This window comes from Mustela erminea, chromosome 7, assembly GCF_009829155.1.
Source record: "Mustela erminea isolate mMusErm1 chromosome 7, mMusErm1.Pri, whole genome shotgun sequence".
NCBI lineage: Eukaryota > Metazoa > Chordata > Mammalia > Carnivora > Mustelidae > Mustela > Mustela erminea.
In genome coordinates this window covers 112,465,890-112,489,001 of record NC_045620.1, presented here as the reverse complement: position 1 = coordinate 112,489,001, position 23,112 = coordinate 112,465,890, and the positions used below count along the sequence as shown (strand labels likewise).

The 23,112-nt window shown below is 41.5% G+C and overlaps 1 protein-coding gene across 11 annotated transcripts in view; it reads right to left on the bottom strand.

The window, feature by feature from the left end:
- LTBP1 (latent transforming growth factor beta binding protein 1) overlaps positions 1–23,112 on the bottom strand; it is a 406,687-nt gene that overhangs the window by 43,707 nt on the left and 339,868 nt on the right. For 7 of the 11 annotated variants that reach the window (XM_032352967.1, XM_032352970.1, XM_032352973.1 and 4 more), the window contains 2 exons: positions 7,025–7,150; positions 3,526–3,669 (listed from right to left, as the gene is read on the bottom strand). In XM_032352967.1, the coding sequence (XP_032208858.1) occupies positions 3,526–3,669; positions 7,025–7,150 (270 nt within the window). The remainder of the gene's footprint in view (positions 1–3,525; positions 3,670–7,024; positions 7,151–23,112) is intronic. The other 4 variants (XM_032352969.1, XM_032352972.1, XM_032352975.1 and 1 more) reach the window with 1 other exon arrangement.

Here is a 23,112-nt window from a genome sequence, read left to right as displayed (position 1 = left end):
TGGGTATGGTGCTGACCGAGTCTCGGCTGTGTTTATTCTGAAACATTCTGCGCCAGCGTATTAATTGTTGTAATTGTATAACTGAACAGTATACAGATCAATAAAATATGCCTTTAGAAGAGTTGTTTATAGAACAAGATCAAGGTTTGGAAAGACTAATGTTGACTTGGTAAAAGCAACGTTATCAAATTAGGTGTGGATAAGACAACCGCAAAAAAAAAAAAATGAGAAAAACTATAAAAATCTAGAGGGATTTTACACTCATTTACTTCACAAGGGACTTTAAATTCTTACTCCCTTTAAAGTGGGTGATGTCAATCCTGTGTAATACAGTTTATGCAGGACAAGCCATGCAGGACTCTAAGAGTGGACTTCTACTCGAAGAAAGACTCTGGCCCTCCTTCTAAGATCGGCAAATGAATGTTCCTTTGTGTGCTTTAAGTTAAAATTTAAATACTTAAAAACTATATTATCGGGCGCCTGGGTGGCTCAGTGGATTAAGCCGCTGCCTTCAGCTCAGGTCATGATCTCAGGGTCCTGGGATCGAGTCCCGCATCGGGCTCTCTGCTCAGCAGGGAGCCTGCTTTCCTCTCTCTCTCTCTGCCTGCCTCTCTGTCTACTGTGATCTCTCTCTGTCAAATAAATAAATAAAATCTTTAAAAACAAAAAACAAAACAAAACTATATTATCTTTTTTAAGATTTCCAGCTTCAATCACCTTTTTAAATAGCAGGTCAACTACTGGCCCTAAAGAAGTCAGGGAGGGAAATCTCCTGCGGTTCACAGCTGGCCGGTCTCTCAGGACCCAGACAGAGAACTGCTCAGATGAAGATGTCATCACAGACAATCTTAAGACTGCGTATCATCAGTTAAAGTTTGCCAAGAACTATGCAAATTGAGGTAGAGTAGTCAGAGCTGCCAGGAACTATATAGTCAGATTATGCTGACATGGACCAATAAAAACAACTGGGTATGTACAATATTTAGCAAAAGTTAGAGAACTATGGGGGAAAATATGTAAGAAACCATAAATGGAAAGATTAGATATAAAGTTAAGAGGAAAAGAAACTATGTAACTATTGGCAAACAAGATTTATGAATCTGAGTATTCAAAATGAAGTTCTTTAAAAAAATGCAGGACAGTACATAGTGAGCTCTGACTGGGAGAACTTTCCAGAAAGAGTCACTGAGAGGGCAATGACACTAAGGGAGGAAAAAAGCAAAGCAAGTGTTAGGAACTTTGTTACAGAAAAACTTAAAAATAGGAGATGAGGAACAAGGCTTACAAAATGAATCATTGTAAAGTTTTAAGAAACAGCTTACAATGAATTACTCCCGTTCCCCCAAAATGGTTCAGGTGGTCTCACGATCCTATTAAAGCACCATTCATCTCTAAGAAAAGAAATGAGCAAGCTTTAGGATCTCATGCACCTCATTTCGAGTCTATGTGAAGTGAATGAATCTCAGACATGCACCTCATTTCGAGTCTATGTGAAGTGAATGAATCATTCTTTTTTTTTTTTTTTAAGATTTTATTTATTTATTTGACAAAGAGAGATCACAAGTAGGCAGAGAGACAGGCGGGGGTGGGGGAAGCAGGATCCCCGCCAAGCAGAAAGCCCAATGCATGGCCCGATCCCAGGACCCCGAGATCACGACCCGAGCCAAAGGCAGAGGCTTTAACTCACTGAGCCACCCAGGAGCCCCTGAACCATTCTTTGATGGTGCTAAAACATTCTAGCAAAAAAATATCTATTTTGGAAAAAAGTCATTAAAAGGTCTATTATTTTAGAACAGATTCTAAAAAAATAAAAAAGAGGTATCACTTAAGTGTTTGGATTAGAGCTTACTTCCTATTGAACTCTGCCATTAACAAATGGCTTTTACAGAGAGGATTTTTAAAAAATTCATAAAATTCTGTGAGGTAAATACCACCTTTCTATTTTGTAAGCAAGAAAATAAAAACTCATAAAAGGTGAATGATATGCCCAAGCTTACACAGCTAGAAAACAGCAACCCACCACAGTCATTCTAATTTAAGGTATTACAAGAAGTTTGGAAAACAAAGGACTAAACTAAAGTTTCCATTAATTCCAATAATTACCTTTTTAAATATCATCTCTTCTTCCCTCCCACCACAGACTGTAATCATTTGAAGAGCCTGGTCTGTCACTCAACATGGGACCACACGCATTTAGCTTGACTACCCAACCTTCATGTGAATCATTCAATGACTGTACAATGATACGTGAATGACTTTAGTCAAAATGATACTGTGGGTGAGGTGTTATTCTACAGAACCAAAGACAAAGAAGAAAAAGATACTTACCCAATCCTATTATGGGCCAGCCAGGTTACTGACTGGGTGTTTTTTAAAGATTTATATATTTATTTATTTATTTGTCAGAGAGAGAGAGAGGAGCCTGATGCAGGACTTGATCCCAGGACCCTGGGATCATGACCTGAACCAAAGGCAGCGGCTTAACTTACTGAACCACCCAGGCATCCCTGTGTGTTTGTTTTTGCTACTACAGGAACAACTGAGATGAAAAGTCTTTTCTCTTTGGTTCATGCGTTACAGGGGTGGTCACTGGAATGAAGAGCGACCCCAGTAACACTTCATCCTGTCCCCTTCACAATGTTTTCGAATTGCTGTCTTTTTGTGTAATTCTGCACCCCTCCTTTCTACATTTAATAACTAAGAATATGTGTAGGGGAAAATATTTTTACATTTTATTCCCTATTACTTGCAAAGATGGTTATTTCACACAGAACAAGTGTACCCTCGAGAAGTAGTGAGAGTTCTCTTAGAAGCATGGATATAATCACTGAGATTGAGCAAGAAAGTCAAATGGCCAATGTTTCATTTTATTTGGCTCTCGAATGACCATTTGGTCTTTTGCTTCCCTTAAAATACAACCAAACTATAGCTACATGGCACACACTAAAAGAGTGATCTGGAAGTTGATTAATTTATCTGGAAAACCATCAGCTCTCCATTTCAATTCGTGCCATGACGACACAGACTAAATCAAATTTTAAACGAATGCAAACACAGCCACTCTCCGGGCCAACTTCTGAAAAAAACACCTTAACTCTTCCAAGTGGAAGTCTTTGTAGATCCTAAGAGGCCTATATGTTGCTTCTAATTTAGAGAAGTGTCAAGATACGCCTCTCCGAGGGCCAAGAAAGCAAGATTATGCAACCTAGTGAGAAGACGCCATGTTAAACCCTGAGCTGATGGCTCTCTCAGTTGTGAGCGGTTCCCAGTGAATGTTCTCATCATTTTGGATCCTTTACCCTACCCATGGCGTCTCTGGGTTGGAAAGCACGACAGAGGCCATCTAGCTCAAACAGTCATCACTGACCACATCCTAATTCACTGATAAGGCAGGCTTGGAAAGAGCACGGAACTTCCAAAGACAGCAGTGTTCCAGGACATTTGGTTATTCCTTACCTCACTTCCAGAGCGTGTGGCTCAATCCTGAGTAGGGATAAGCCCCCAAAAGGAGCCACGGAGACTTACCTCCAGAGTCCCGGGAGCGGCACTGCCCAGTCATGGGGCTGTACTCCTGGTTTTCATCAGCACACACACACAGGAAGGACCCTTCCACGTTTTCACAGAAGGCTTCACCACACACCCCACTGAGCAGCTCGCACTCGTTCACATCTGGAAAAGGGAGCACAGATCAAGTCAGACGCATGCCTCCCTGCTGACAGCTCTCTATTTTACCAGTTGTGCCAGGGCTAGTAGTGTCTGCTGGTCCCAAATGGTCCCCCATGAGCAATCAGAGCCTCCCACTATTTTCTGGGGATGGGGTTGCTCAAGACTGGGCTGCACAATTCGGTTCGTGTAAAAGGACCATGAAAACACAAAGCCAAGTTTCCATATTCCAGTTCCACTTTACGGAGGGCCCTGGGATCGAACTGCAAGCGGCCTGTGTACACCCTGACCATTTAATTCTCTCTTCCTTGACTTTTTGACATAATGAGGTCTTAAAGAACAGGACAGTCTGCTCTCACTTTTGAATTCAGGAAAATTAGCAGACCTGGCACTTCAGAAACAAGAACCGTTCTTACAAAATTGTTTTCAATCTATTCATGTATCTGAAAATACAGTAGTAGCCAAAATGTCCATACTTCAACAACCAGAAATCAGGTGTGTATCCCTTTAGGAAATGAAGGGAAGACCCCTGTAAATACTCATCAGGTTACGTTAGTCATTCACATGAAACAAACTATTCCAGGAACGTATCACGGGCTGTGCCTTTAAAAATTCTGCAGGTCTTCTGCGGGTGCTTTCTATTTTGCTAAGTGCTATTCGTTTGTACTTAATACTTAACTAAAACATAGCCCAGGAATCTACTACCGAGTACACTTTATTCAATATTATGTAAGCACATAGTCCTAAAAAGGGCTAATTCTAACGTTTGACCTTGCCCAACACTACATTTAATGTGTCTCGTCCAAAGAAATTTTATTAAGGAATGCCCAGTTGAACAAAGTATTTGAATTGACATCTGAAATGCTCATGTATTTTATGCATTAAACACGTACAAACATCAGCTCTCATAAGCGTACTCTGAGATGGTTTATACAAAGTTAAATATTATATAAAGTTAAATATTATCCAAATCATTTAGGGGAAAAAAATCTTATTTTCACCTGCTATACCCAGTTAATTGGACAAAAAGTTTATGAATCTTGACTTATTTGGGTAATTACCTCAGTTTTCCGTTTCACTTCGTATATAAACAGATATAAACCTAATGAGCTGGGTTTTGCTTATGAAAGGTATTAGAACATGAAGGAAAGCAGAGAGCTGGCATATTTAATCAACTCAGACAGTCATAATGTAGACCAGAAAAATTGACTTTAGAAATTTGCCAGTTCACATTTATCAATTTGGTAAATGTCAAATGGAACTTTCTACTTTCAAACTCGTATTATTTACATGACTCTTGGTATCTCTCCCACGAGAATGAATTCACTCAATCAAAAAAGTACTTTCCAGTTTACTTCTGCAGGCCAGGCACTGGGCCAACAATGATTATGCAGGCGGGCCCAACTCCTGCCTTCACAGAGCTTAGAGTCAAGCCAGGGAAATCAGCCAGACGATCTCACAAGCCGTGGTAAGCGCTAAGAATAAAAAGTGCAAGGAAAGCATGGAACAGTGGACCTTCAGGGAAGGGCTGGGTTAGGGACAGGATACTGGACCCAAGTTCCAGCTGAAGGATGAGGGGGTGATATGGAGCAGAGCTGAAAGGGGGTTGATGGGGGGGGAGTCAGAGGGTGTGGGGTGTGAGGGGGTAGGTGCAGGCAGAGTCCAAGTAGAGGAAACAGAATGGCCGAAGTTTGCTCTCAGGGATGATTTGAGTCTCAAATCCTACAGAACACCCAGCAGCAGGTGCATATAGTAGACGCTCAGTTAATATTTGGGGAGTGTGAATGAACAGATGAAATGACACCTGTTGAGTTCGGTAAAATGATAACAAATATCCTTCCTCTAAGGATGGTGTTTTGTGGGCTGAAACAGAACGTCAGGATGGGTTTGCTATCCTCATCGGACTGGTCGGACATGAACCTCTACCAGAGGTTCAGGAGCGGACATGGAGTCCGCGGCAGGATAGCTGCTATCTCAGCAGGTCACAGTTAAAATCCACCGCGCACCTACAACAGGCCAACCATTAGTCCCAGCCAGGACGAGAGACAAGGTTCTCAACCACGGGCTCTGGAGGCCTCGGAGAAGGCAGCTGCAGGCCGTCTACGCTAATGACAGCCCCGCAGTTCGGCAGTACTGTAGCTGAATCCGAGAAAGGTGTTCGGGAAGCAGGAGGAGGGGTCCATGCCGAGCTGGAGTGGGGACAGCGTCTGGGAGGAGAGGGGCAGGATCCTCAGGAGACAGTGGGATGAATCCCCACTCAGGCAAGGGGACGCTGGGAAGATGTCTCCAGCAGAAGCAGCAAACAGCAGCCCCATCCCTGCACAGCCGCGTGAGCAGCCACACGCTGATGTACATTTTACGTCGCGGGAGCGTTCGAGGTGAAGAAGGAGGTGCTGAGGCTGGGAGGTGGCATGCAGGTCACCTGACCCGTTTTGTCAAAACATTTAGACAGTTTTTGTTGCCTGCATTTTAGCGCAAAGGAGACTAAAGCAGGAGTTGGAACCAGCAATGATGACAGTGTTAGTTTTAAAGTGGTGGCTACTCACGGGGGCAATTTCACCACTAAACTTTGGGGAAATCAATTTTGCTTCCCCCGTTTAATCTGGATGTGCTTGGAATTGCAGACGTTCAAACTCAGGAGTTACGGACTCCTCCTGAGACAGTGTCTGCTATGAAACGGACAGAGTAAGCATAAAGGAAAAGCCTCGTTACCTGTGAGGATCTGCATTTCATAGCCTTTCTTCCTTCCCTGATTATGGCTCTTATTGCAAATGTTTTGTAATGATTTTGATTTAAAGCAATCACAGCTGATCAGAAAAGGAGATATAAAATGTGTTGTCTATAGGAGCATGAGCTGGACCCTGTTCCAGGACATGTGATGACATTCAGGATGCCTTCCAGCTCCATCAACCCAGACAGACTGGAGAAACAGAGTTGCACAATCCGAAGCATCATTTTACGGGTGTCATTCCTGGAAAATGAAACTCCTGCCAACACTTCTGCTTAACTGCACTGCTTAAGGAGGTACATCGTGAAGACCCACAAGCCATACCACACACCAGACAGCTGCCTGTGCAGGCGGGACTCTGCGGAAGGGCTCCGTAGCCACAGCTCAGAGTTTCAACAGGTGTTCTTTTTTCAATACACATGGAATTCAGTTCTTCTTCTTTATTTCTTAATGTCCTGAGCAAGTTCAGAAGCCATCTTTCTGTACACCCCCAAACTGGGCGATCACATCGAATGAGGATGAAATTCTATCCCAATGACCTTGTTTACAGCCTCTCCTGCTCTGGATAACTAGGGCTGCATTTCAATAGGTGGGGACGTGAAACATGTTGTGGAAAGAAATCTAAACACTCACCCACACACCCTTGCCCATCCTGTGGGGCCTGAAAGCCCTGATAACAGAGGCAGCGGAAGGAGCCGGGCGTATTGTCACAAAACCCGTGACTGTCACACACAGTGTTGTTTACACATTCATCAATATCTGCAAAAGAGACATTTCACATCAGACACAAAACACAGACTGACAAACACCAGATATTAATGGATCGACAGAGGTGCTCGACATACCTCGACTGGTCTGAGATGATCATGTTTACACAGAATGGACTTCTAAAACATTTTACATAGAAATAAAATGTTTTGATGACAATGTCTTCAGAGACAAAGGCTGGGCTCTGTGAGAAAACATGTACTTTTCCTCAGGAAATGTTTTCGAACAGAAAGAGCTGCTGGAATTGCCACTGTCTGTTTTCTGCTGGCTTCCAACCCTGTATTTCCAAGGAGAGTATGTTCTCCTACCAGGGAAACCCGGCAAAGTACGGTCACCCATTCTGAATCATGGTCGATGCTCACAGTTCTTTCTGCAGAGGTCGCTTACTCATCCCTATAGATAACCTTGGACAAATCTCAACAGCATTTTCAGGAAGGGAGGAAAGAAGGAGAGGGAGGAGGAGGAGGAGAAGGGGGGTGAGAAAAGGGGGAGGGGGAGGAAGAGGAGGGGGGAGGGGAGGGGGAAGGGAGGGGGAGGAGGGGGAGGAGGAGAGAGAGGAGAGACAGGGAATCTGATGAGTTCAGCAGGGTACCCACCCGGTCTGACCTATTCAAGTTATAGCCACTCAAGGTCCTAAATGTCCATGCTGTGCCCCCCCCACCCCTGTTAGCCAGTGGCCGACTTGTAAATTCACGTGTTCTCTAAAAACTTGATGATAGTGATCTTATGCCTTTTTTCCCCCAATAAAAATGTTTTCATGAAAGTGATGTCTCAATTATGAAGTTAAAAACAGACTTTTAGATATACTTTTTTTTTTTAAAGATTTTATTTATGTATTTGACAGAAGGAGAGATCACAAGTAGGCAGAGAGGCAGGCAGAGAGAGGAGAGGAGGAAGCAGGCTCCCCGCCGAGCAGAAAGTCCGACGCAGGGCTCGATCCCAGGACGCCGGGACCACGACCCAAGCCAAAGGCAGAGGCCCCAACCCACTGAGCCACCCAGGTGCCCCTAGATATACGTCTTTATCCTTACAGTGACTGACTGTAAGTGACTGACTTCGCCTTTTCGTTCCCCTTCCCTTTTTCCTGTTTTCCTGCCATACCACACGCTCTCATCTGTCAGGTTCTGTCCTCTCTGCTTCTGGATTACACGCTCCCCAAAGACAGGCTTTTGGAGAAACAATGCTGAAAATGCAATTGCTGCATCCAAATACATGGGAAGATAACAAATGATTTAAAAAAAAATGGTAAGTTAAGTAGCCCTTGACGGAATTTAGTTTGGAGGAGTTAATAAAACTGAACTTTGCTCTTCCTCAATTTTTAAAAACGTTTTATTTATTTAAGAAAGCCCTACACCCAACACAGAGCTCAAACTCATGACCCCGAGGATCAAAAATCACACGCTCTTCCCAAGGAGCCAGCCAGGGGGCCCTGCTCTTTCTAAATTGTTTAATGTCGAGTCAGGAAACTTTCCAGAAGAAAAAGAAAATGAACGCAATGATGATTTGGGAATTGTTTCGCTTCCCTTCCTAATTTTCCAACACAATCAAGCATAAGTCCAGAGAGTATCTCGCTTCTGAATTGTAAACGATGAGGGACCACCCACTTTTGCTTTATTCAACTCAAACAAAACTGTTGCTTCTCCTTTCAAGGCTGGGCTCTTTCCCTACCACGTTCTCCTCGCTTGAGTCCTACCTGCTCGCCCTTCTCTAGCGTCCTCAGTTCCTCCTCCCTTCCCTGACTGCGAACATGTTTAAATCTCCCGGAATAGCGTTCACTTCACTGTGAGGTCACCTACTGTGCTTTCCCATTCATTCTACTGCTACAAAACGTCTCAGAAGAACGATCTATATGCATGGCCTTTGTCCTTCACGTACCTCACCAGTAAAAAACAAACTAGTAACCACACTACTACTAGTAACATTGGTATAGTCCTAAAATTACTGGGAGGACTCAACAAAGGAACATGTATAAATAAAGTGCTTAGAACAGCGCCTGGCATGTGACATGGGACGCGTACACTACAGGCCAACCATTGTTATGATTATTCCTCCCCCTGTTCCTTCTTGACCTACAAACTCCCTTTCTCACTCTTTATTCCATGAAGCTCCTCTGGAGAAAGACCACCAACGGCTGACCCGTCCGTAAATCTGATCATCATTTTCCAGTCAGCAGCCACCATCATCCTTGACGTCCCAGGCTGGCCAACTCCCTCCCTGAACTCTCTCTTTCCATATCCCATGACAGAGTATTATTCCTGATCAACGTTTAACCACGCTGGCTGGCCCTCACCCTTCCACAGTCTGAAGACGGGGTCTGCCAGGGCTCGGGCTCCCTGGGATCTGCTGCTTCCTTAGCGTTGCCCTGTCCCACCCTTTCCAGACAATCTGGATTTCAATTACCACGGTCCTCGGAATGAATCCCAAAGCTTTATCTCCAGCCAGGATCCTTCTTAGTCTTAATCATTTCCATTTCATCTTTTACTCTAATCTCAAACTTATCAAGCCTGAAACCAAATTCACTGTATTATTCCTAAACCACACTTCCTGAGCTGACTGACAAATCTTATTTCTGCCCTTTTTTTTTTTTTGCCTCTATCTCCTACCTCAACTTGAACCAAAAACTCAATGACATTATTTCACATCTAAAAAAACTGACTTTCGGGGCACCTGGGTGGCTCAGTGGGTTAAGCCTCTGCCTTTGGCTCAGGTCAGGATCTCAGGGTCCTGGGATCGAGTCCTGCATCGGGCTCTCTGCTTGGCAGGGAGCCTGCCTCCCTGTCTCTCTCTGCCTGCTTCTCTGCCTACTTGTGATCTCTGTCTGTCATATAAATAAATAAAATCTTAAAAAAAAAAACAAAAAACTGACTCTCCCCTGTAACATCTAACACAGAGATGACATGCAGTAAATCTGTTCTGATGGGTTTCCAATGTCAGCATAAGGCTAGGATTTATTTACTGACCACAACAGTGAGATCAGTAACTACACAGTATCATCAAATCACTTAATACAGGCCATTACTAATTTTAGACTTCTGGAAATGGGTATTTGTCTAAGAAACTATTCACGGAGCCACAGGATTTAAGAGCTGGGAAGAAAGGCAGAAATCCTTCAAATTATCAATTATACACTGATGATTTCCTAATCTTTCTCAAAGGTTGACCTCCAGCATTTAAAGCCATTTATTTGAAACTATGGGACATTTCATGACAACTGAGCTGACGGTCACACCCATCTTACTTCACCTTCCTTTCTCCTATACTCTCTTCATCAGAGACTCCAACCAGTCACCCTCGCTAGAAATCTTGGCGGCATGCTTCCCCCTCTCCTCTGTCATGTCCCTAACCCATTCTTCACTAACCGCAAACCTGTCAGTGACATTCCCTTTTTCAGAATACTCAGGATCTCTTCTTGGCTGCAGGACACCAACCACTCTCCTTGGCAGAGCACAGAGCACCCTTCCTCCTCCGGCTCCTGGCTAAGCATCCAGCCAGAGTTCTTAGCCAACACTTCCTTCCCAATTTATGTCTCAGCTGTCTCAGTACACCAGAATTCTTGAAAACGCTATGGTCTTTGTCTTCTCACTGACTTGGAACCCTCCACTCCCTCCCTCCACTAGAAAGTCTCCCCACCATCAGCTTTGCTTGGAAACTCCTCCTGGCGCATCAGGAGTCAGCCCAAGGGACACCTCCCAAGTGTCAGACTTCAGGGTCCCTCCTCTCTCCTCCCAGAGCATTTTGTGCCGCTGCTGTCCCCCCTCTCCCAGGCCACTGTTTGGGGTGGAAAACCTCCAACTGAATGTCACCGGCAACTTAGCTCCCTGCTAAAATGAGACGGCAAAGAAGGAGGAAGGAAAACCAGTGCTGGAAATCTGGCGGCTTTTAGCCCAGATTCTTGCAATAACATCTCTTGCTTTCCTTCTCATGAGTTCTGCACAGTCACAACAGATGATGACTTCGTGCTAATGGCCACCAGCTCAGGAACTGAGAAACTGACCTAAGGTGAACAAGTTCTGAGATGGTTATGAGTTACTGGGCATCTTGCAGCCTCAGAATTAATGTATCAGTGATTAACACAGAAAGTTTAGATGAGCAATATTTTGGATTTGAATGAATAGGAAAAAATAACGTGGAGTGCCTGCTGGAGACTAGCTCTTCAACAACTCATAGTTTATGAAAACGATACACTGTAACTTTCAGCAGTTCCATGTTTTCAACAATGAGGTAAGGAAATAGCTGAACAAAAGGACAACATGCATTTTACTTCTCTAATGACCTGTATAAAACAACACTATTTCATTAGAATTGTCTTTGATGACGTGAGTGCAGAGATATTTTTCCATTGTTAGTCCTGTCTATAAAATTCCAAGATCTCCTATAATTAAGATCAATTCTATAATAATAAAACTAAAATGCAAGAACATTTATTATTATGTGAGAATAAAAGCTTACCAAGATGAAAGCTTCATTACATGGACAAGTGAACACCATCTTGTTTTACTGAAGCTGATTTTTTTTTTTTTTAAGATTTTATTTATTTGTCAGAGAGAGAGAGGGGAGAGAGCGAGCACAGGCAGACAGAGTGGCAGGCAGAGTCAGAGGGAGAAGCAGGCTCCCTGCAGAGCAAGGAGCCTGATGTGGGGCTCGATCCCAGGACGCTGGGATCATGACTTGAGCCGAAGGCAGCTGCTTAACCAACTGAGCCACCCAGGCGTCCCCTGAAGCTGATTTTTAATACTTTTTTTATTTTTAATATGAAATTCCATTCTGAATGATGCTAACATGAGAGGTCTTCTCTTTGCTTAATGAAGGGGTCATTCTACTAAAGCACTAAAACCAGTTCTGCTTTGGCATCTGGAAGAGCCACGCATGATCTTATCACCAGTCATACTGTCTCCCAGATGAGTGATGAAGAAATGACTTTCCAGAAATCTCTTCGTTGGCAACCCAGATGAATTAGTTATGCTCCTACAAGACTGCTGATTTCTCATGCAACTTTTTGCCATTAATATTTTTTACAGCAAGGCAGATATAAATATTATAAATATAGATATGAATTCAAGGAAGAATTACACAGACCAAGGATAGTGGATCACTGATAGGAATTCTCTAATAACAAGAATAACATAACCATCGGAAAGAAATAGAGCATCATCGTGGGTAACTGGAACTATCTACCAGTGGCTCGTTTTTAAAGGAGCAATGCTGTCGATGACTACACAGGCCCACATTTAGGAGGTCTTAACTTTTGACCCATTTGGTCCATCTCTTTTCCTTGCCTAATTGCTTTTTACCTGGTACCTTTTCTCCACAGACCAAAGCTTTTCAAAACCTACTAATTATTATCAGGGATTTTACATATAAGAGCAGAACCCCACCCACGCTCCTCAAATCCTCAAATAAAAGCATAAGGCCAGATACTTGGTGTCACCTTCTCCCTTAGGTAAAGTGAGCTACAAAATAAGGTGAAAGTATGGAAAAGAGGCATGTTTTTCTAAAAGGGATTGGGGTTCTGGGATAAGGCTTATTTACTCCCCAGAAAATTACCAACTATGTTCAAAGACCTCAACAATGAAATTCCTAATAAAACCCCAATGATTCTATTAGGTTTTCTGTACTATATACCAAAAAGTATGGGTATGGGGAGAAAGGAACCTCTATCTGCATATAGGTTTTTAACAAAATGATTTGGTTTTCTTCCTCATATTTTTTGTTCTGAACTAAGAAAAAAGTGTTTCTTTTTTTTTTTTTTAACATGTCCTATCTTTGTGCTGTTGATTTTCTTTCTTCTTCTTCTTCTGTTTTTTTTTTTTTTTTTTTAAGATTTTATTTATTTGTCAGAGAGATTGAGCACAGGCAGACAGAGTGGCAGGCAGAGGCAGAGGGAGAAGCAGGCTCCCCGCCGAGCAAGGAGCCCAATGTGGGACTCAATCCCAGGATGCTGGGATCATGACCTGAGCCGAAGGCAGCCGCCCAACCAACTGAGCCACACAGGCCTCCCATTTTTCTTTCTTCTTATTCTGAGTAGGCCATAACTACCTGTTGGAAGCAAAAGCTCATTAATGGCCCTCCTGCCGCTGCCCGCACTCTCTAGAGAGGTGGATGACAGAAACTGAGTCCCATTTCTGGTAGCAATCTTTCACAGGAAAATCTCCACAGCTGTATGGTTGAGAAGAAAAAGCCTTCCTGTCATCCAAACATTTTTTTATGAATGATAGGGTTTGTCTCAACTGGAAGGAACTTTGAAGAGTATCCAGTTCAACCCCTTCATTTTAAGAACCAGAAAGCTGAGGCCTAGAGAGGCTAAGTAACTTGCCTCAAGGTTACCCCATCAGAGCTGGCCAAGGCGCAGAGCGCGGGGAAGGAGCACCCTTCTGAATCTAAGTTTGTGGCTCTAGCCATCACGACCTCTTGCCTCCCATCACAGTGATGGTTATAAAAGGCCAGTGCAAGAGGACAAGCAGAAACAAATGTCTGTGAGTCCCACAAGCATACTGGTATGTTTTCACCACAAAGATGTGAGTCAAGATACTCACTCTCCAACTTATCTCCTACTGCCTTACGGTTTAATCAAGTACTCTCCTCCTATCCTTGGACAAGGTCTGAACAAAGCAGTATCATACTTGAAAACTAAACACCCAAGGTACTGTATGTCCTGAAGAGGCTATATTTCTGGGAGACCCTTGCAAGAAAGGCCCGTCAAGCTCCAAGGGTGTTGCAGGCCCGGGAAATCCCAGGACCATGTCTAGCAGTGGGGCTCTATGAATTTACTCTTAAAAAGGAATGACCTACTATATCAGCTCAGGGCTTCCTGACCAACTGCAACTGGTTAAATATTTGGTGCCAGAATCTTTGGAAAATAAAGCCAAAAAAGTCGGTGGTGGGGAGGTGCTGGGGGGAGGCTTATACTGGAAGGGATGTAGGGTTCCTGCTTCAGGGGAAATGCAACCCTCCTACTTCTTACTGAAAGGAACGGAAGCCGACCAGGAGACAGTAAATCCCAGCCAAGAAGTGGGATTGAACAATGTTAAACCAGCTGCATCGCTGCCCAGAGGAATTTTAAAATGGCATGGCGGCTGGCCCAAAAGAGATTAAGGTCTCTCTCACAGCAGAGGAGAGAAGCCAGGATTAAGCGGAAGAGTGCAGGGCCTAAAGAAAAAAAATAAAATTTAGCCAATAGGAAATTAAAAACTGGATTTGGAGATGGTCCAGACAATACAATAGGATATGGAAAGAGCCTTTGAAAGAAAAAGGTCCACCGAGGTCTGGCAATAGCGACAAGGCTGGAGAATCTGGGCCTTATGTGTTAAGGAAAAGAACTTTGTTCTGAGAAATGGGGATGAGCCAGAAAACAGCAAAACGACGTCCTTGTGCAGCGTTGGACTGCCACACCGATGCCTGACAGAGAAGGGGAAGGGAAAAACCTGGGACCTTGATGGTCACAAGTATGTTCTGAAAGCTAGTAGCCTAACATAAGCAGCAAAGAAATGATAGAGGTAGCAAATTATACTTCAAATCCAGCTTTCTAGTACATGAAATCTTGAAAAGAAGGCTAGCCAGTGAGAGATCATTTTCTTCCTAGTTTTGAAACCCACTACTTCAAAAAAAATTTACTTAAATTATTCTTTAAAAATTACCCAGAGCTGGCTCCCATTGGATTTCTGGAAACAACTAGAAGTTCCAGAGAAAGTAAACCCAAATTTTTCCCTGATTTTAATCAATCATTATGTGGACAATGTATATTACCATCCTTAATTAAAGGCATCCTAATGAAAACCACCCTAAAAACACAAACATCATCTCAGTCCAAAAGCCTGGGACTCATTCTTGACTACCTACCCACAATTCAGTCATCACACTCTTCTGATTTCCTCTCTTCGTTCTTTTTTGTTGTTGTTGTTCAATTAGTCAACCTTCTAACAGCAAAATTTCTGGACCTTTCCATACATGTTGTATCCACATCATCAGTTTTTGTATGTTCTTGGGTGACTCTCAAATATACTAATCCACTGGGATGGCTATCGATAAGGTCACCCTTTTGTAAAATCCAAAGGACTCTTCTTGACTGGCGTCTTCACAGATCTCTCAGTGGTATTTAATAGAGTTGACCACACTCTTCTTAAAGTACCTTCTACTTCTTATACACTCCTGGGTTTCCACTTAACCCTGTGGCCACTCCCACACAATCTTTTACTTCTTCCTAAATGTTAGTGTTTCTCAGGGCTTAGTCCTAGACCCTCTTTCCTTCTCATTCTGTATCTCTCTTGATGGCCCCATCCACCCTGATAACCTTCAAATACCATGTGTATCTGACCACTCCAGGTTGTTTCCTCGGCCTAGACTTTTCTTCTGAGCACTAGATCTAAACTGATCCAATTGCCTGCCTGATACAACCACATGGATATTAAATGGGCAGCTCTAATAAACCCAAATCATAAATGTGGTCTTTAAAAAAAACAAACAAACCTGCTTCCATCCCCACCGTCCCGTGAGCAGAGTGCCAACAAATATCTAGTTGCTAAATCCAGAACCAGAGATCTATCCTCCGTATTTCCTCTGCTTCTTATCCTATGTCCAAACCAACACTATGCTCTAACCCAAGACCAGGTTCCATTTTCAAAAGATTTCATGAGTCATTCATTTCTCTCCATCACACTGTTGCTACACTAGCCTGAGGACCAATATGTTTGGCTTGAACAAGATCCTGCAAGACTCCTTCTGACTTTTCTCTTGTCCCTCTAATCTCATTTCCAAACAGCATCCTGGGTGATGTGTGTTTTAAATATACAGAGTACTGAGTAAAACCAAACGTAAGAGTACATACATTAAAAAGGACACAAATATTTTATGTGCCTCTAAGCAAGGGGGGGGGAATTCTGCCACCTGTTTCATACTGCTTTAAAAAAAATCACATCAACTATAAGAAACATCCAAATATTATAGTATTAAAAATATGCACCTTCAAAATAATGACATGTAGTATATTGTTGTCCTTAAAATTAACCAGTCTGTTTCTTTTACACTTAGAATGATACCCAAACCCTTAATGTTTCTGGGGAGGCTTTGCATATTCTGCCCCTGACTCTCCAGACTAAGAGTCACTGTGCCCCCTTCTCTATAAGCACCTCCACAGGTGTTTTACATTTTCACCTTCCCAAATGCATCTACTACTTCCGTGCCTCAGAGTCTCTGCTGTCACTACAACTCCCCCTGGGAATGCTCCTGCGCACCTGCCATCCTTACCTGACTCTTCCAGAAGCTAACTCACTCTACAGAGCTCAACTCAAATACCATTTCCTTTTTTTTTTTTTTTTAAGATTTTGTTTATTTATTTGACAGACAGAGATCACAAGTAGGCAGAGAGGCAGGCAGAGAGAGAGAGAGAGAGAGAGAGAGAGAGGAGGAAGCAGGCTCCCTGCTGAGCAGAGAGCCCGATGTGGGGCTCAATCCTGAGATTGACCCTGAGATCATGACCTGAGCCGAAGGCAGCGGCTTAACCCACTGAGCCACCCAGGTGCCCCTCAACTGCCATTTCCTAAGAGAGCTTTCCCTCCTCCTCCTTCTCACTGTCTCTTCTCTTTCCTTCACACCACCCATAATGGTTTGTGTTTTCCAAACATGCTGTTTGGAAAGTTTATTTGTATATTTACTGCTTGCCCCTTGCATATGCAGATCCTTGATCTGTTTTGTTCACCATCACATGTCCATAGTTTGGAACCAAGTCTGGCACAGAACAGGTGTGCAATGGCAACACTGAGTGTATTACTTGTTTAATACAAAAGCAAACAACTTCCATGATCCAGCCTTAGTCTACCTTTTTAGCTATGTCTTATGTATCACTTTTTTCCCTTTTACATGTTTAACTGAAACTATTTTACTTAGTATTCCTAAACTTACCCTATATTTCAGGTCTGAAAATCTTAGCTTGTGGCATTTATTCCAAGCCCGTCCTCAAGATTCAGCTGGGGCCTCCTGGAAGCTTTTTTGACCCAACCTTGAGTTGAAAATGTGTCTAATCACAGGGCCTCCTCCTGCCCCTTGCTAGACACTTATCAAGACCCTAAAAAGATGGCACAACATATTACCACCCAAACCCGAGGCTGAGCACTTACTGCCTTAGCCTGGGACAAAGAGCCACTGAAACAGTGGTGATGGGCTGGAAGAACACTGGCGACACAGCCATGTGCCATCTGACCAAAAGCAACAGTACATGAAAGCTGCACTGGAGTTTAAGAAGCTGAATTTATGTTGTAGGGACTTGCATTTGAAACTTGCAACGGTAAACCTGAGAAGCTCTTCTAGGATGAAGATAAAAGAACAAACTGAATGGCAAGAAAATATTCATGCTTATATCCCAGAATATGAAAGAATTAAATATAAAAACACTACCACAGAGATAAATATGCTAAGAAATAAAAGTATACAACTGATCACAACAGAATACAGAAAATGGCAAAGTAAAAAGGTAAGACAGAAATAACAGCATCAGAAAATTAATAGGCAAATTAAAGAATGGGGGAAATATCTGTAAAATATTGATAAATCATTATTATCCTTTTTTTAATTGAGAAAATTATCAGCCTTTATTTATATACACTGTCTGCCCTCTTCCTTTCTCTTGTAAACTCTAAAAATGCAGATTCTTTATCTTAATGTTATCCCATAATTCACAAAAATGATGCCACCTTGTTTTACGTTATTTTTATCTATCCCTACCTCTTACTGGATAATTTTAAATCACCCGTTATGGTCGTTTAGTTTTCTTTTTTTAAATATCTTTTCAGTGTAACAGAATTCATTGTTTATGCACCACACCCAGTGCTCCATGCAATACGTATTATTTTTATTTTTATTTTTTAAAAGATTTTATTTAGGGCGCCTGGGTGGCTCAGTGGGTTAAGCCGCTGCCTTCGGCTCAGGTCATGATCTCAGGGTTCTGGGATCGAGTCCCACATCGGGCTCTCTGCTCAGCAGGGAGCCTGCTTCCTCCTCTCCCTCTCTCTGCCTGCCTCTCTGCCTACTTGTGATCTCTCTCTGTCAAAAAAAAAAAAAAAAAAAAAGATTTTATTTATTTGTTAGAGAGAGAAAGAGAGAGTGCGAGCACGGGCAGACAGAGTAGTAGACAGAGGCAGAGAGAGAAGCAGGCTCTCCGCGGAGTAAGGAGCCCGATGTGGGACTCGATCCCAGGATGCTGGGATCATGACCTGAGCCGAAGGCAGCCGCTTAACCGACTGAGCCACCCAGGCGTCCCTGCAATACGTATTATTATCCTTAATACACATAAATTGGTCAGAAAAACACAAACCCTACCTCATATAGGCAAAAAAAAAATATTTCATAGGAGAGATAAATATAAAAGAAGTTAAGCTCACGGGTAGTAAAAGGCAGATTAAAATGAGATATTTTCTCTTTAACAAATGAAGAGAAAAACAGGAACGAAACCTTTTTTTTTTAAAGATTTTAATTTATTTATTTGACAGAGATCATAAGTAGGCAGAGAGGCAGGCAGAGAGAGAGGGGGAAGTGGGCTCCCTGCTGAGCAGAGAGCATGATGCAGGGCTCCATGTGGGGCTGGATGTGGGGCTCCATCCCAGGACTCTGGGATCATGACCTGAGCCAAAGGCAGAGGCTTTAACCTACTGAGCCACCCAGGTGCCCTGCTTCCTTTTTTTTTTTTTTTCTTTTAAGATTTTTATTTATTTATGACAAATAGTGATAGTAAGAGAGGGAACACAAGCACAGAGGAGCTGGAGAGGGAGAAGCAGGCTCCCCGTTGAGCAGGGACCCCGATAACTATGGGGCTCAATCCCAGGATGCCCCGATCATGACCTGAGCTGAAAGCAGGCACTTAACAACTGAGCCACCCAGGTGCCCCAAACATATGCTTCTTGAGAGTGTTAAGAGCTAGGTCTCTTTTGGGTATTGATGGAAACAGAAATCAGCAGAACATTTCCGGAAAGCAAGGTGGTCTCAGGTGTGGGTAAGGCCTGTAAGGTTGTCCTTTGATCTTGTATTAAGTGACTTACAATCTAGTCTAGGGACATGATCACTGATAAAAATAAACATGTATATAGATGTGTATTCACTGAGCATTAAATGGCAACAACAACAAAAGAAACAGTCTATCTCCATAATTCGGAAGATACTTTTACAAATACATGGTAAATCGTGCTATGGAATTATGAGGTCATCAAAAATTTATTTTTAAAGATCAATAAAATACAAATAATACAATGCAAAGCAGAAAGGTAAAAATAAAAGGTATAAAGATCTTATTTAAACGCTTAAATAAATTAAAACCCTAAAAAAGAAAGAGGCTGAATATTAACTGGCAGTCAGAAAAATGATTTTATACTTGTAAAGTCACAAAAACTTCAGTACTTAATGATTTTCTAAATTTTATGCAATGAGCACATGCTACTCTTAAAATCAGAAAAATTACATATTTGAAAAAAATTATTTGAAGGTACTAAAAGGAGAAAATTCTTTGAGTGTATACCCAAGTATAGATGGCACCCTAACCAGAAAAAGCAAATAAAACTATATAAATAAAAGTAGAATATTCATTAATATTCTAAAAAGAATTTAAAAACTGAAAACATTTAAATATCTCTTTCAATTCAACTAACCATAGAATGTCTTTTTTTTTTTTAAATCTCTATTTTAAAATCAAGTATCTTGCTTGAAAATGATAAAAATTACATGAGGGGCACCGGGTGGCTCAGTCAGAGCGCAGTCTGAGTCTGATTTTGACTCAGACACTTCTCAGGGTCATGATTTCAGGATCCTGGGTTTGAGCCCCACATCAGCCTTCCTTCTTGGCCTCAGCAGGAGTCTGCTTCTCCCTCTCCCTCTGCACCTCCCCCTCTTTTGCTCGTTGTCTCTTTCTCTCAAAGAAGTAAAATCTTTTAAAAAAAATTACACAAGAAAAATATTATTAATAATAGAACACACATATTTTAAGTTAAAAAACCACCGGAGTTCTCAATAATCGCAACTACAATGGAAAGCAAGCAAAAAGAAAAATTTTCATGATTTTTAACCTAGCCAATTTTTCGTTTGTTTGTTTGTTGCATACAAAGCTGTATTTGTCTAGTTTCAAAAACTCTGGAGACCCTGCCCAAAAGTATAATTTTCTGAACATTAATTCAGAGATTCTGTTGAATGAAAACTAAAAACACTTTAGACTTAATCCCTTCCTCCAATACAAATGGCAAATTCCCAGTTATAAATGTTTTCTACTGAAGAATGACTTTCCTACAGGATACAGTTGAGTACTGTATGCAATTTTACTTTTCACTCTGTGAAAATAAACCTTGGGCCGTATGTTTCAAATCCCAAAACTTATTTTATATTTCCTTCATACACTGTTTCATTACAAATCATGGGGAAACATTCTTCAAAAATAGGTATAAAGAAGAAGGGTAGGAAAGGATTGATATAATAATAAAAACTCCAGAAGGCAGCCAAAAAAAGGAAAAAGAGATGAGACAAATGGAAAACAGAGTAGATTTGAACCCCCAATACCAGTAATTATGCTAAATGTATATGAACTAAATTCTCCAATTAAAAGACAGAGATTGTCAATCTGGATTAAAAAAAAAAAAAACTACCATATCCTGGTTACTTCTAAGAAAAGGGCCCTTTCAAAATAAGAACATGGAGAAGTGAGAAAAGACAAACCATGCAAAATCTAATTAAAAGAGACATATGTAATTATACTGATAAAAGACAAAGTAGATTTAAAGACTAGATGCACTGAAAGAGACAAACTGGGACATTTCAAAGAAATAAAAGCATCAATACACCAGTAAGTCACAAAAACTTCACTATTTAATTCCACGGTCAGACAATACATAAAACAAAACTCAGAAAACTAAAATCAGAAACAGATAAATTTCCATAATAATGGGAGATTATAAAACACCCCTTCAGTAAATGATGTAATTAGCAGACAAATATACAATAGAGATATTAATGATCTAAACAACTTATAAACTGGGCCCTAATTAGCCTATATAGATCCAACTGCAAAATACACATTGTTTTCAAGTACACAAGGAATATTTACCAAAACTGATCATATTCTGCACCCCAACAAATTCCAAGGATTGAAATTATGTTCTCTGGCTAGAGAGGTATTCAGGTATAAATTAAAAAAATAAATAAAAATTCCCCAAATGTTTGGATATTAAGCAAAACCCCTCTAAATAATTCACTAGTTAAAGAAAATAAATGACAATGCATTTGTAGTACTTTTATCTGAATAGCAAAAAACATATCAAAACTTCTAGCTGCAGATGAAGCCATTCATAGAAAGAAATATATAGCCATAAATATATATCAGAAAAGAATATACACATTATAGAAAAGAAGTTTAAAAACCCAATGATCTAGGGGCGCCTGGGTGGCTCAGTAGGTTAAAGCCTCTGCATTCGGCTTGGGTCATGATCCCAGGGTCCTGGGATCGAGCCCCGCATCGGGCTCTCTGGTCTGTGGAGAGCCTGCTTCCTCCTCTCTCTTTGCCTGCCTCTCTGCCTACTTGTGATCTCCGTCTGTCAAATAAGTAAATAATATCCTTAAAAAAAACAAAAAACAAAAAAACAAAAAAACCCCCAATGATCTAAGAATCTATGTCAAGAAGTTATAAAGACAAATGAAGCCCAAAGAAAGACTATAAAAACAGAAATTAACATAATAGAAAACAAAGAGAACAATCAACAGAAGTTGTTCCTTTGCAAAGACTAACACCTATGAAACACTGATTAAGAACAAAACAAAGTAAGCACAAATTACTAAATAAAAAATGAAAGCCATCACTAACACATTCTACAGACATTAAGGTGAGATAAGAAAAGATATTATCAACAACTTGGTGCGAAAGAATTGGAAATTTACCTAAAATTTTACCTAAAATGGATAAGGTCCTTGAAAAAGAAAGTTACCAAAACTATCATGAATGGTCCAAGAACTGAGACCATTACTTCATCTTTTAAAGAAATCTTAACTGCGGGGCGCCTGGGTGGCTCAGTGGGTTAAAGCCTCTGCCTTTGGCTCAGGTCGTGATCCCAGGGTCATGGGATTGAGCCCCACGTTGGGCTCCCTGCTCTGCCTGCCTCTCTGCCTGCTTGTGATCTCTCTCTCCGTCAAATAAATAAAATCTTTAAAAAAAAAAAAAAAGAAAAAAAAGAAATCCTAACTGCAATTTAAAAAACTTTCATAAGAGCCCCCCAAACACACACACAGACACACAAAACAAAACCAAAAACTTCCAGGCCCAAATGATTTTACTTGTGAATTCTTCAAGGAAGTCAGGAAGGAACTAATATGAAGTTTTAAGAAAAGATTTTATTTATTTATATAAGAGCTAGAATGAGTGAGAGAGACAGTGAGAGCCCACAGCAGGGGCAGAGGGAGAGGGAGAAGTAGGGTCCCTGCTGAACAGAAAGCCTGGGGCAGGACTTGATCCCAGGACCCTGGGACCACGACCAGAGCTGAAGGGAGACTCCCAACCAACTGAGCCACCCAGGCGCCCCTAACACGAATCTTACATATACTTTTCCACAAAAACCCAGAGGGGGCACTTTCAAATTAATTTATAAAACCAGAAAAACCTTGAGTCTACAACTTCACAGAGCATTCAAAGAAAGGAATATTAAAGGTTAATCTCTCTAATGAACACAGATGCACATATTCTCAACAAAATATTAGCAGTTGGACTCCAGGGATATACTGTATAAGGATACTGTAGGATGACTGTTAGGTTTATTGTAAGAATGTAAAGGTATTATTTACTAAAAAAAAAAAAAAAAATCAATATGGCTTAAATGTGTATGTGGTGGTGGGCAGGGGAGCTACCATGATTTACAGCATGTCAAAGTTAGCACAAGACAGATGTCACCCGGGGTCCAGCACTCTAGACCTGGATTCTCAGCCCTGGATTATTTATGCTTGAA